Raw genomic sequence first — 12,549 nt, 5'->3', positions numbered from 1 at the left:
GCTTTCGTGACTGCAGGGATTCATATTCTTGGTTCTTTCGCTAAAGTCATCGCGTAGAAGGGAAACAATTAAATAATAAAAATATAAAACAATACAATTCTCACCTGATGACGATTGCTTGTGTTGCAGTCGAAAGGTCGTGAGAATTTTATTGTTTTATATTTTTATTATTTAATTGTTTCCCTTCTACGTGACTTTACCGAAAAATGTAAGGCTTTCGTGACTGCAAGGATTCATATTCTTAGGTTTTTTTCGGTAAAGTCACGCAGGTAAAAAATTAAAATTAAAATTAATAAAAGTAAAATTAAAAATAAAATAAAACATAAAAATCACGACGTTTCAAGTAAGAGAAATTCTTACTTGATACAGCAATCGTGCTGTGACGGTTCCACCTGAAGACGGAAGCTTGTGTTGCCTCCGAAACGTCGTGATTTTTTTTTATTTTTTTTATTTTACTTTTATTAATTTTAATTTTAATTTTTTACCTACGTGACTTTACCGAAAAAACCTAAGAATATTTACCGAAAGAACCAAGAAAATGCCATTTCACTCTCAGATTTTGTTTGCATGCTCAACACAATCACCGTGTGTGCCTAATGCAGTAATTAGATTCCTCGCAAAAGGTTTCTATTTGGTGTTTAATCGCCACAAAGGTTAAAACACCTCTTCCCACTTGTTCAAGCGACCTCCCGCCTTCCGCTCTTCCCTTTAACTTCGACGGCGTGAAACTGCGACTTGCCCATTGGAGCATGTCCTCTCTCCTTGTTCGTAATGTGGAATTTCCACCACACCCCTCTTTCCGGGAGGGGCCCCCTGTGCCCCCCCCCTCCCCCGCCCTCGTTCTCACGTCGTTTGACCTCACCTGACGGTGCCCGCCGTCGATGGCGGCGGTGACGTCGTCTGGCCGTCGGGTTCAGCGGGCAGCTGAGACGCCGCAGTCAGTATCAGCAAGGCGGCCGGGTTCGGCGTGGCTGGCACTGCCAGGGAAATTGGGTGGGGGGGGGGACACGGGGGGGGGGGGGGTGTCAGAGCTATTGAGCGACAAATCCACGCGGTCACCACGGGTAGAGAGAGAGAGACAAACACACAGAGGCAAGCTCGAAATATACAGCAGCAGGCGTCGTCAGGGGTCGGGATCGAAACCACAACCTCCTGTATACCAGGCGAGGTAGTTAACATCTCCTAGCCACCGTGGCGCCCCAAATCGGTTGGTGTTAATATTGGGGTACTGGCTTCATCATCAAATCAGATGAGTCACAAGTTCATCTGCTTGTTAAGCATCAGCAGCAGCATCGTACATGATCAGTCCACTGCTGGATGACGTCCGTTCAAGATGTTAACTACTTCGCCTGGTATACAGGAGGTCGTGGGTTCGATCCCGACCCTGACGCCTGCTGCTGTATAATTGGAGTTTGCGTGTCTCCCTCTCTCATCATCATCACCGTGGCTAGGAAATGTTAACTATCGCGCCTGGTATACAGGAGGACATGGGTTCGATCCCGACCCTGACGCCTGCTGCTGTATAATTGGAGTTTGCGTGTCTCTATCTCTCATCATCATCACGGTGGCTAGGAAATGTTAACTACCTCGCCTGGTGTACACGAGGTCGTGGGTTCGATTCTGACCCAGACGCCTGCTGTATAATTGGATCATGGGATCTCCTTTTCCAGTACTAAAATATGATAATAGGGTTTTCCCCTTTTTTCTGGCAACAAAACGGGTGTTAGGATGTTTAAACACCAAACTGAAACCTTTTACAAGGAATCATGTTCGCACTAACCACAATACTTGTGGTTAGAATGCAAACAAAAAAAACATACTCTGATATTATATGCATTGTCCTTGAAACTGATTGGTCCACACCAGCGACAGCTTTCTTTTGAGCCTCGTCTCAAACGTTGTTAGACCAGAGGACACCAAAAGGAGTTTGCGTGTTCTCCCCGTGGTCGCGTGGATTTCCCTCCGGGTCCTCCGGTTTGTCCCTCCCCATTAATAAACACGTGTTTAGATATTCTTAGGTTTTTGTTTTTATCCGAAAAAGTCACGTAGGTAAAACATTAAAATTAATAAAAGTAAAATAAAATAAAAATCACGACGTTTCGGAGGCAACACAAGCTTCCGTCTTCAGGTAGAACCGTCACAGCCACGACAGCTGTATCAAGTAAATGAGAGATTGCAGGAGCTACCACTCCGTTTATATAATGGTTGGAGAGGGGGGAAGGGCCAAGTGCAGCACACTTTTTATTCATATGGTAAGGTGAGGCTTAAGAGGGTGAGCCTTTGTTATGGAGAGGTACGGTTTGTGACTAAACCTGTGAAAAGGAGAAAACAACTGAACATGGTAAACCTGTAATAGTTGTCTGTCAAAAAGATTGGCCAAATAAGTGTAGTGAAATCTTTTTTGCATGGTTAATCACATCTTTCCAATGATTACTCAGTTTGTAACCATCATCACGGTGGAAATTATGACTGTGTTTGTAGAGCATGTCCACGTGATGATAAGCCACTTCGTTGGGCTATCATTTGTCACAACCAGTCCCCTTCTCAAAAGACAGCGACATATATCAGTGGGGCTCACCTGCTCAAATAAAAGTAGTTTAACTGTCTCAGTTCGATACCATCGCCATCGCACCACGTTCCAGCGATGCCAGAATCTGGAATCAGACGGATTCCGTCCTTTGGCCTACGATGTGACCCGCCCTAGAGGGCAAATCTTCGTTGTGAACCCTGGACAGCCGTGAACCCCTTCCCTGACCAATGGTCGACTATCCCCCCCCCCCCACCCCCCAGCGCATCGTTCCTTACCTTTGGTGGAAGCAGCAGCTGGAGTGGTGGGTCCACCAGGAGGGGACGGGGTGGTGGCAGCGGCAGCGGCGGTTGTGGCCGCGGCGGTGGTGACGGCGACGGCGGTGGTGACGGCGACGGTGGTGGTCGTGGCGGCGGTGGTGGTGGTGGTTGTGGTCGTGGTGGTGGTGCGCGTGGGTCTCGTCGGGAATGACGGTGGCGTTGAGGGTGCCGCACTTGGTTGGGATGATCGCGCGAAGTACCAGTTGCGGGCGGTAGTTGCCCGCTGCCGCGTATGCGTGACGGCACGTGGGCATCTGCGTGATGAGCGAACCGCTCTCGTCGCCGAAGTTCCAGGTGTAGGTGAGCTCTGCGATGCTGTCGCGCAGATACCCGCTCGGGTCGTGCACTCGGGCCGTGAAGATGACGTCGCGGTTCTCCACGAAGCGGTTGTCCAGGTAGTTCTGGTCGTTGAGCTGGCTGATCTCCACGCTGAACGGGACTTGGTCTGGGCGGTGGAGGGGGGTTGGTGGGGGAGGGACGGACGGACGGGGGGGGGTTTGGGGGAATTTTTGTCACTCGTAAATTCATCTTCTTGGTTCTTTCGGTAAAGTCACGTAGAAGGGAAGTAATAAAATAATAAAAATAAAACATGATAAAACAAAATTATGTTTTATTTTTATTATTTAATTAAAAATTTAACATAATAAAATAAAATTATGTTTTATTTTTATTATTTTATTACTTCCCTTCTACGTGACTTCACCGAAAGAACCAAGAAGATGAATCCCTGCAGTCACGAAAGCTTTAAATCGAAACGCAAATTCGTAATCAACGTTTTTGGGTTTAGATCGCGTTATTTATAAATGTGTCGTAACCCTCCACCACCCGACACGGCCAATCAGCAAAAAAGTTTCACGTTGACAAAGGACAAATAGTTCACTGCTTTAGCCCACCGGTGTATTGAAGCGTGAAACCACAACATTTACAATTTTTGAGTAGCAAGACGTTTCGCTGGTAATTGCATCCAGCATCATCGGGCAATTCGCCAGAATGGTGAGGCTCTGCTCTGTCTCCCGTTCTTATATAGAGCAGCAGCAGCAGGGTGACGTCATCATTAATTAATGATGACGTCACCCTGCTGCTTATACAGAGCAGCAGCAGCAGGGTGACGTCATCATTAACTAATCAACTCATCAGGTGCAACGATTTGAGGCGGAGGGGGTTATTGTAATTATATTCTAGATTAGTAATCAGGCAGTTGTTAAAAACGTTGATTATGAATAATATTTGTTTTCCCATCCGCTGTGGGCCTCCTCAGCAAGGCCAAGGGCTTAAAATGACTTTTACACTTACTTTAACACTATGAGATCTCTTTTACCAGTGGCAAAATATAATAGTAGGTTTTTACCCTTTTAACTGGTACAAAACTGACACCTTTATTCAAGGCATCATGTTTGCAATGACCACAACACAAGTAGTCAAAAAAGCAAACAAAAAGAAGCAACTCTGATAAGGATGATGATTGCACTGTGTTTGAGTTGTACGCCTTCTGGTGTCATCTGGCCCTACACCAATGGGGACTAGGCTCTAAAGAAAGCCGTCTCGGGTGTGGGCCAATCAACTTCAAGGACAGTGCATATTATTATCCTTATCAGAGTTGCTTCTTTTTGTTTGCTTTTTTGACTACTTGTGTTGTGGTCATTGCAAACATGCTGCCTTGAATAAAGGTGTCAGTTTTGTACCAGTTAAAAGGGTAAAAACCTACTATTACTTTAACATTTTATCTACAAAATTACACCTTGCCATATCTACAACATGTTACCCTATTTGTATTTTTGTATTTTAGGATTGTATATTACGGCTAGTTCACGTTTTATATTGTATACTTATTCAAAATTTTACATACCTTAGACTTTGTAATTTTAGTATAGTTAGACTGTATACCACTTATTTAAGTTTTAAGATTCCTACATGTTGAATGTATGCACCTTCCTGCCGCAGTAAATTCCTTGTTCGTGCAAAATTTCATGGCGAATAAAACCCTCTCTGATTCTGATTCTGAAAGCCTACGTGTCAATCGTAAATGTTCGGGTTAAATTCGTAATCTACGGCGATATGTTCAGCAGCTAAATGGCATTATCGAGGTCTGCTAGCCCCACCCCGCGTACCGGTGACGGTGTACTCTGCGGTGGCGTTGCCCAGAGGGATGAACTGGTTGTTGTGGCGCTCCTGGTAGATGAGCAGCTGCACCACGTGAACGCCCAGGGGGATGTCCGTCGTGTCGATGGTCACGGTCGCCGTCACCTGAGATCCGATCTCCCAGAATCGACCTGCAGGCGTCGGGGCAAGTGGGAGAGGGGGGGGGTGGGTGTTGTAGTGGCAAAAAATTGCTACATATGTCGTAGTAGTAGCTACTACATGTGTAGTAGCTGCTACTACTACATATGTAGTAGCTACTACTACATATGTATTTGCTACCACATATGTAGTAGCTACTATATATGTGGTAGCAAATCGCTAACCTAAAACACCCGGTCGTTCATAAAAGTTGAAGGCGGTGTAGTACTATAGTAATCGAGCAAGTGCAGAATCACTGAACCGGAATTGATAGCTACATACATATGTAGTAGTAGCTACTACTACTACATATGTAGTAGCTACTATATATGTGGTAGCAAATCGCTAACCTAAAACACCCGATCGTTCATAAAAGTTGAAGGCGGTGTAGTACTATAGTAATAGAGCAAGTGCAGAATCACTGAACCGGAATTGATAGCTACATACATATGTAGTAGTAGCTACGGGCCCCGCACTTTCAAGGGCCCCGTGCTAAATGCTTTCGAGATATTAATTCCGGTTCAGTGATTCTGCACTAGCTCTATTACTATGGTACTATACCGCCTTCAACTTTTATGAATGACCGGGTGTTTAAGGTTAGCGATTTGTCGTAGGGGTGGGGGGTGAGGGGGCGTGGGGTGGGGGGTGAGGGGGGTGAGGGGGGTGAGGAGGGGGGTGGGGGGTGAGGGGGGCGAGAGGGGCGGGGTGGGGGGTGAGGGAGGCGTGGGGTGGGGGAGTGAGGGGAGCGGGGTGGGGGGTGAGGGGGGCGTGGGGTGGGGGGGGAGTGAAGGGCAGGGTGGGGTGAAGGAGGCGTGGGGTAGGGGATGAGGGGGGTGAGGGGAGCGGGGTGGGGTGTGAGGGGGGCGTGGGGTGGGAGTGAGGGGGGCGTGGGGTGGGAGTGAGGGGGGCGGGGTGGGAGAGTGATGGAGGCGTGGGGTAGGGGGTGAGGGGGGCGAGAGGGGCGGGGTGGGGGTGAGGGAGACGTGGGAGGTGAGGGGAGTTAGAGGGGCGGGGTGGGGGGTGAGGGAGGCGTGGGGTGGGGGGGGAGGGAGGTGTGGGGTGGGGGGTGAGGGAGGCGTGGGGTGGGGGGTGAGGGAGGCATGGGGTGGGGGTAAGGGGGGCGTGGGTGGGGGGGCGAGAGGAGCAGGGTGGGGGTGAAGGAGGCGTGGGGTGGAGGGTGAGGGGGGAGTGACAGGGGCGGGGTGGGCGGTGAGGGGGGCGTGCGGTGGGGGTTGAGGGGGGCTAGAGGGGGGCGGGCTAGAGGGGGGCGGGGTGGAGGGGGGCGAGGGGGGCGGGGTGGAGGGGGGCGAGGGGGGCGGGGTGTGGGTGCCCCCACCCCTGGTGTAGAACACGTAGACGTAGTCCTCGTCCCTCCTGCCCCTCTTCATGGGGCGCCCGTCGGGGAATGAGCGGCGGCCTCCTGCGCTCTTCTCGCTCAGCTCCGGGTACACCTCGTGACCAGCACTCACGGGGCTCCCTGGAACACGCGCGGACGTCAGGGTCAGGATCTTTGTTTAGACTGGAGGGGGAGGGAGGAGGGTGGAGGGAGGAGGGGGAGGGAGGAGGGAGGAGGGAGGAGGGTGGAGGGAGGAGGGGGAGGGAGGAGGGGGAGGAGGAGGGTGGAGGGGGAGGGAGGAGGGTGGAGGGAGGAGGGGGAGGAGGAGGGTGGAGGGGGAGGAGGAGGGTGGAGGGAGGAGGGTGGAGGGAGGAGGGGGAGGGAGGAGGGGGAGGAGGAGGGTGGAGGGGGAGGGAGGAGGGTGGAGGGAGGAGGGGGAGGAGGAGGGTGGAGGGGGAGGAGGAGGGTGGAGGGAGGAGGGTGGAGGGAGGAGGGGGAGGAGGAGGGTGGAGGGAGGAGGGGGAGGGAGGAGGAGGAGGGGGAGGGGGGAGGAGGAGGGTGGAGGGGGAGGGAGGAGGGGGAGGGAGGAGGGGGAGGAGGAGGGTCGAGGGGGAGGGTGGAGGAGGAGGTGAGGAGGAGGTGCGAGACAACAACAACAGTCCCAGACCACACCAAGACAACAACAACAACAGTCCCATACCACACCAAGACAATAACAACAGTCCCAGACTAAACCAAAACAACAACAACAGTCCCATACCACACCAACACAACAACAACAACAGTCCCAGACCACAACAAGACAACAACAACAACAGTCCCAGACCACACCAAGACAATAACAACAGTCCCAGACCACACCAAGACAACAATAACAACAACAGTCCCACACCACACCAAGACAACAACAACAACAGTCTCAGACCACACCAACACAACAACAACACTCCTAGACCACACCAAGCCAATAACAACAGTCCCAGACCACACCAAGACAACAATAACAACAACAGTCCCACACCACACCAAGACAACAACAACAACAGTCTCAGACCACACCAACACAACAACAACAACAGTCTCAGTCCACACCAAGACAACAACAACAACAGTCCCAGTCCACACCAAGACAACAACAACAACAGTCCCAGTCCACACCAAGACAACAACAACACTCCCAGACCACAACAAGACAACAACAACAACAGGCGAGGAGTCGGTGTGGCACACGAAGCGACGAGGCGAGTTGACGCCGCTGGTACCATTGACGGTGCCGTTCTGGGCCCAGGCGGCGCGTCCGTTGGCCTGCGGCAGCTGCCCGCGGGGGAAGTGGAGCTGGGAGTAGAAGGTGATACGAGAGCCCACCAGGGCCGGCCCGTCGCTTGTCAGCATCACCTTCATGCGGCCGCCTGCCCAGCGGCCACGCGAACCGGAGTCAGTCGATGGGATTTGGGACGGTGGATGGGTTCGGGACAGTGGATGGGATTGGGTGGATGGTGGTGGGATTGGGATGGTGGTGGGATTGGGATGGTGGTGAGATTGGGATGGTGGTGAGATTGGGATGGTGGATGGGATTGGGACGGTGGTGGGATTGGGATGGTGGTGGGATTGGGATGGTGGATGGGATTGGGATGGTGGTGGGATTGGGATGGTGGTGGGATTGGGATGGTGGTGGGATTGGGATGGTAGTGGGATTGGGATGGTGGTGGGATCGGGATGGTGATGGGATTGGGTGGATGGGATTGGGATGGGGGATGGGATTGGGATGGTGGTGGGATTGGGTGGATGGGATTGGGATGGTGGTGGGATTGGGATGGTGGTGGGATTGGGACGGTGGATGGGATTGGGATGGTGGTGGGATTGGGATGGTGGTGGGATTGGGACAGTGGATGGGATTGGGACAGTGGATGGGATTGGGACGGTGGATGGAATTGGGACGGTGGATGGGATTGGGACGGTGGATGGGATTGGGACAGTGGATGGGATTGGGACAGTGGATGGGATTGGGACGGTGGATGGGATTGGGACAGTGGATGGGATTGGGACAGTGGATGGGATTGGGACAGTGGATGGGATTGGGACGGTGGATGGTATTGGGACAGTGGATGGGATTGGGACAGTGGATGGGATTGGGACGGTGGATGGGATTGGGTGGATGGGATTGGGACAGTGGATGGGATTGGGACAGTGGATGGGATTGGGACAGTGGATGGGATTGGGACAGTGGATGGGATTGGGACAGTGGATTGGATTGGGACGGTGGATGGGATTGGGATGGTGGTGGGATTGGGATGGTGGATGGGATTGGGATGGTGGTGGAATTGGGACAGTGGATGGGATTGGGACAGTGGATGGGATTGGGACAGTGGATGGGATTGGGACAGTGGATGGGATTGGGACGGTGGATGGGATTGGGATGGTGGTGGGATTGGGATGGTGGTGAGATCGGGATGGTGGATGGGATTCGGTGGATGGGATTGGGACAGTGGATGGGATTGGGACAGTGGATGGGATTGGGATGGTGAATGGGATTGGGACGGTGGATGGGATTGGGACGGTGGATGGAATCAGGACAGTAATGGGATCTGGATAGCGATGGGATCGGGGCAGTAATGGGATCGGGATCGCGATGGTCTCGGGACAATTATTGGATGGGGACAGCGAATGGCAGCTGTTGCCTCGGTCTTACATTCACACCTGAGGCGAGTGTCTTAAACGTCAGCACTGGAGAAGTGGAGGCAGCCGGGCATGGTGCTGGCCACCCACCCCTTCATGTACCGTGTCGGCCTTTAATAGGGGGCTCGCTAACAGCACTTGCCCTAGCAGTCTGTTAAAGGCTATGCGGAGGACCTTTGCCTTTAATACTAAACTGTTTCTAATTCACCAGTTAAGGTCCACTGAGCCGTAGCTCTTTTTTCAGAAGTGACCTTGCAATCACAAATGACAGCAAGCTCCAAATATATAGCAACAGGTGCCAGGGTCGGGATCGAACCCACGACCTCCTGCACACCAGGCGAGGCAGTTACCATCACCTAGCCACCGTGATGATGATGAGAGAGAGAGAGAGACACGCAAACTCCAAATATACAGCAGCAGGCGTCAGGGTCGGGATCGAACCCACGACATCCTGCATACCAGGCGAGGCAGTTAACATCTCCTAGCCACCGTGATGATGATGAGAGAGAGAGAGACACGCAAACTCCAAATATACAGCAGCAGGCGTCAGGGTAGGGATCGAACCCACGACCTCCTGCATACCAGGCGAGGCAGTTAACATCTCCTAGCCACCGTGATGATGATGAGAGAGAGAGAGACACGCAAACTCCAAATATACAGCAGCAGGCGTCAGGGTCGGGATCGAACCCACGACCTCCTGCATACCAGGCGAGGCAGTTAACATATCCTGGCCACCGTGAGGGCCGTGTGTGTGGGCGCGTGCGAGGCCCGCGTGTGCACCTCGCCAGTAGCTCTCCCAGCGCGTGTCGTTGGGGGCCCACACGGGGTACGCCGTGTCGTTCCAAGCGGCGGAGGCCTGCTGCCAGCCATGGGGGGCCGAGCCTGCCGCCCCTGAGAGATCATCTTTCCCAGCCGCCAAGACGTCCTCGAATCCTGTGGAAAACGGCACCGGAGGAGGGGGAGGGGAGGGGCAGGACGTGGGGACGCCGTGTTATTTATTTGTTTTGCTTAAACCTTTCCCGTCTCCGATGACGTACGTGTGCACATCATCGTTTGTTCTTCCGATCCCGTTCCAATGATGTACACACGTATATTCCGATGACGTATGTGTGCACATCATCGTTTGTTCTTCCGATCCCGTTCCAATGATGTACACACGTATATTCCGATGACGTATGTGTGCACATCATCGTTTGTTCTTCCAATCCCGTTCCAATGACGTACACACGTACGTTCCGATGACGTACGTGTACACGTCATCGTTTTCTTTTTACAATCCCGTTGCACGTGTACGTACGTCATCAAACAGAGACGGGGAAGATAAACGAACGTGATGTAACTTCATCGGCACAGAAGCTTCCCACAAGGCCACGCGGAAGGGAGGGCCGTATGGTACAGATTTGGCGCCGGCTATCGTAGAGTGGCTGCGGTCGTGTCGCTACAGTTCTCCGCGGTGAGCAACAACGGCGCTGCTGCGCCTCTCTTAGCAAAATGAACGCTAAACACGCTCGCGCGTTCCGAGACTCGGCGGTGAACGGGACACCCAAACCCCGCAACTTGGCAGGTGTCTCGGAACGGCAAAATAGACCAGGGGGAGTCTCGTTTGCAAGAGTGACCTGCGCCACCAATGACAAAATGCCACGCTGGCTAGGAGATGTTAACTACCTCGCCTGGTATGCAGGAGGTCGTGGGTTCGATCCCGACCTTGACGCCTGCTGCTGTATATTTGGAGTTTGCGTGTCTCTCTCTCCCAATGGACGCATGGATTTTTCTCCGAGTCTTCCGGTTTTCCCCTCCACATTTAGAATCAACGTCACGCGTCTGCTGTAAATGTCCACGTGATGATGATAAACCACTTCGAGCTATAATTTGTGCCAGCCGGGTCACTTCTGAAAATGAGTTACATAGCTCAGTGGGCCGTTACCTGGTTACAAATGAAAAAGAAACGTTTATTCAAAACAATGTGTTTGTTTAAAGCAATCAAGGCAAGTGAAATGCTGTTCAGCGATGATGCGTGGAAATGGCAAAACAAAAAATTACAAACCATCAATCAATATTGCACAAACAAATCAATGGTAACAATACATTTATATCGTCAGCTCGGGCAGATTATTTTTCGAGTCTGACCCCTAGTGTGCTCATTACAAACGACGTTAAACGAGACATTCAACGTATGGAGGTGGTGACTATCGTACGGATCGTTTGTCGAGGGTATAGTGTCGAGTTATACGGGGCTGTGGACCCTATCGATGGCGTGAATTGGCGGAACTCCGAAAGAACCCGAGGCCAAAAATTCCTCCAACGGGGCTCCAGGGGGTGGACAGTAAAGAGCCACCCGATGGACAGGAGTCACGGCGTGGTGGCGTGACGAGCATCGTACGATGATCGTGGCTAAGGGACGACTCACAGACACCCAAAAAGGATCATCAGGAAAGAGACGAGAGTAGACCCACACTTGACCCCACCACGTGCACGCGACTTGTGGATAGGCTGACTGCGGTGTGCCCACCGCCCCCCCTCCCCCCCCCCCCATTTATACACGACGTATGTGGAACTTCTTTCGCGCCGTACGTTAGCCTAGCGTGCTAGTCGGAGATGCTGCTGGGTGGACAGAGGGGCGGAGGGGGGGGGGAATTTAAGAATCTTGCCGCATTGATTCAACTGCCCTCCGAGGTGCCCTCCTGTGTACCCTCCTGGGTGACCTCCTGTGTACCCTCCTGGGTACCCTCCTATGTACCCTCCTGGGTGACCTCCTGTGTACCCTCCTGGGTGACCTCCTGTATACCCTCCTGGGTGACCTCCTGTGTACCCTCCTGGGTGACCTCCTGGGTACCCTCCTGTGTACCCTCCTGGGTGACCTCCTGTGTACCCTCCTGGGTGACCTCCTATCTACCCTCCTGGGTGCCCTCCTGGGTGACCTCCTGGGTGACCTCCTGGGTACCCTCCTATGTACCCTCCTGGGTGACCTCCTGTGTATCCTCCTGGGTGACCTCCTGTATACCCTCCTGGGTGCCCTCCTGGGTGACCTCCTGGGTGACCTCCTGGGTACCCTCCTGGGTGACCTCCTGGGTGACCTCCTGTCTACCCTCCTGGGTGCCCTCCTGGGTGACCTCCTGTGTACCCTCCTGGGTGCCCTCCTGTCTACCCTCCTGTCTACCCTCCTGGGTGACCTCCTGGGTACCCACCTGTGTACCCTCCTGGGTGACCTCCTGTGTACCCTCCTGGGTGACCTCCTGGGTGACCTGTGTACCCTCCTGGGTGACCTCCTGTGTACCCTCCTGGGTGCCCTCCTGGATGACCTCCTGGGTACCCTCCTGTGTACCCTCCTGGGTGACCTCCGGGGTTTCCCGTAGTTTTGTTGTACGAAGCTCTTCGAACTTTTTGTTGTTTCATTTTCAGTCGCCGCCTCGGTC

General features: G+C 52.8%; 2 protein-coding genes across 2 annotated transcripts in view; both read right to left on the bottom strand.

The window, feature by feature from the left end:
- Positions 1-12,549, bottom strand: part of LOC144951398 (uncharacterized) — a 493,651-nt gene that overhangs the window by 285,426 nt on the left and 195,676 nt on the right. The window lies entirely within an intron of this gene.
- LOC144951423 (melanocyte protein PMEL-like) overlaps positions 1-12,549 on the bottom strand; it is a 35,703-nt gene that overhangs the window by 10,087 nt on the left and 13,067 nt on the right. The window contains 7 exon segments of the mRNA XM_078881668.1: positions 863-977; positions 2,806-2,980; positions 2,982-3,292; positions 4,956-5,117; positions 6,461-6,601; positions 7,723-7,869; positions 9,917-10,069. Coding sequence (XP_078737794.1) covers positions 863-977; positions 2,806-2,980; positions 2,982-3,292; positions 4,956-5,117; positions 6,461-6,601; positions 7,723-7,869; positions 9,917-10,069 — 1,204 coding nt within the window.

This window comes from Lampetra fluviatilis, chromosome 62, assembly GCF_964198595.1.
Source record: "Lampetra fluviatilis chromosome 62, kcLamFluv1.1, whole genome shotgun sequence".
NCBI lineage: Eukaryota > Metazoa > Chordata > Hyperoartia > Petromyzontiformes > Petromyzontidae > Lampetra > Lampetra fluviatilis.
This window is presented reverse-complemented; position numbering and strand designations above follow the sequence as displayed.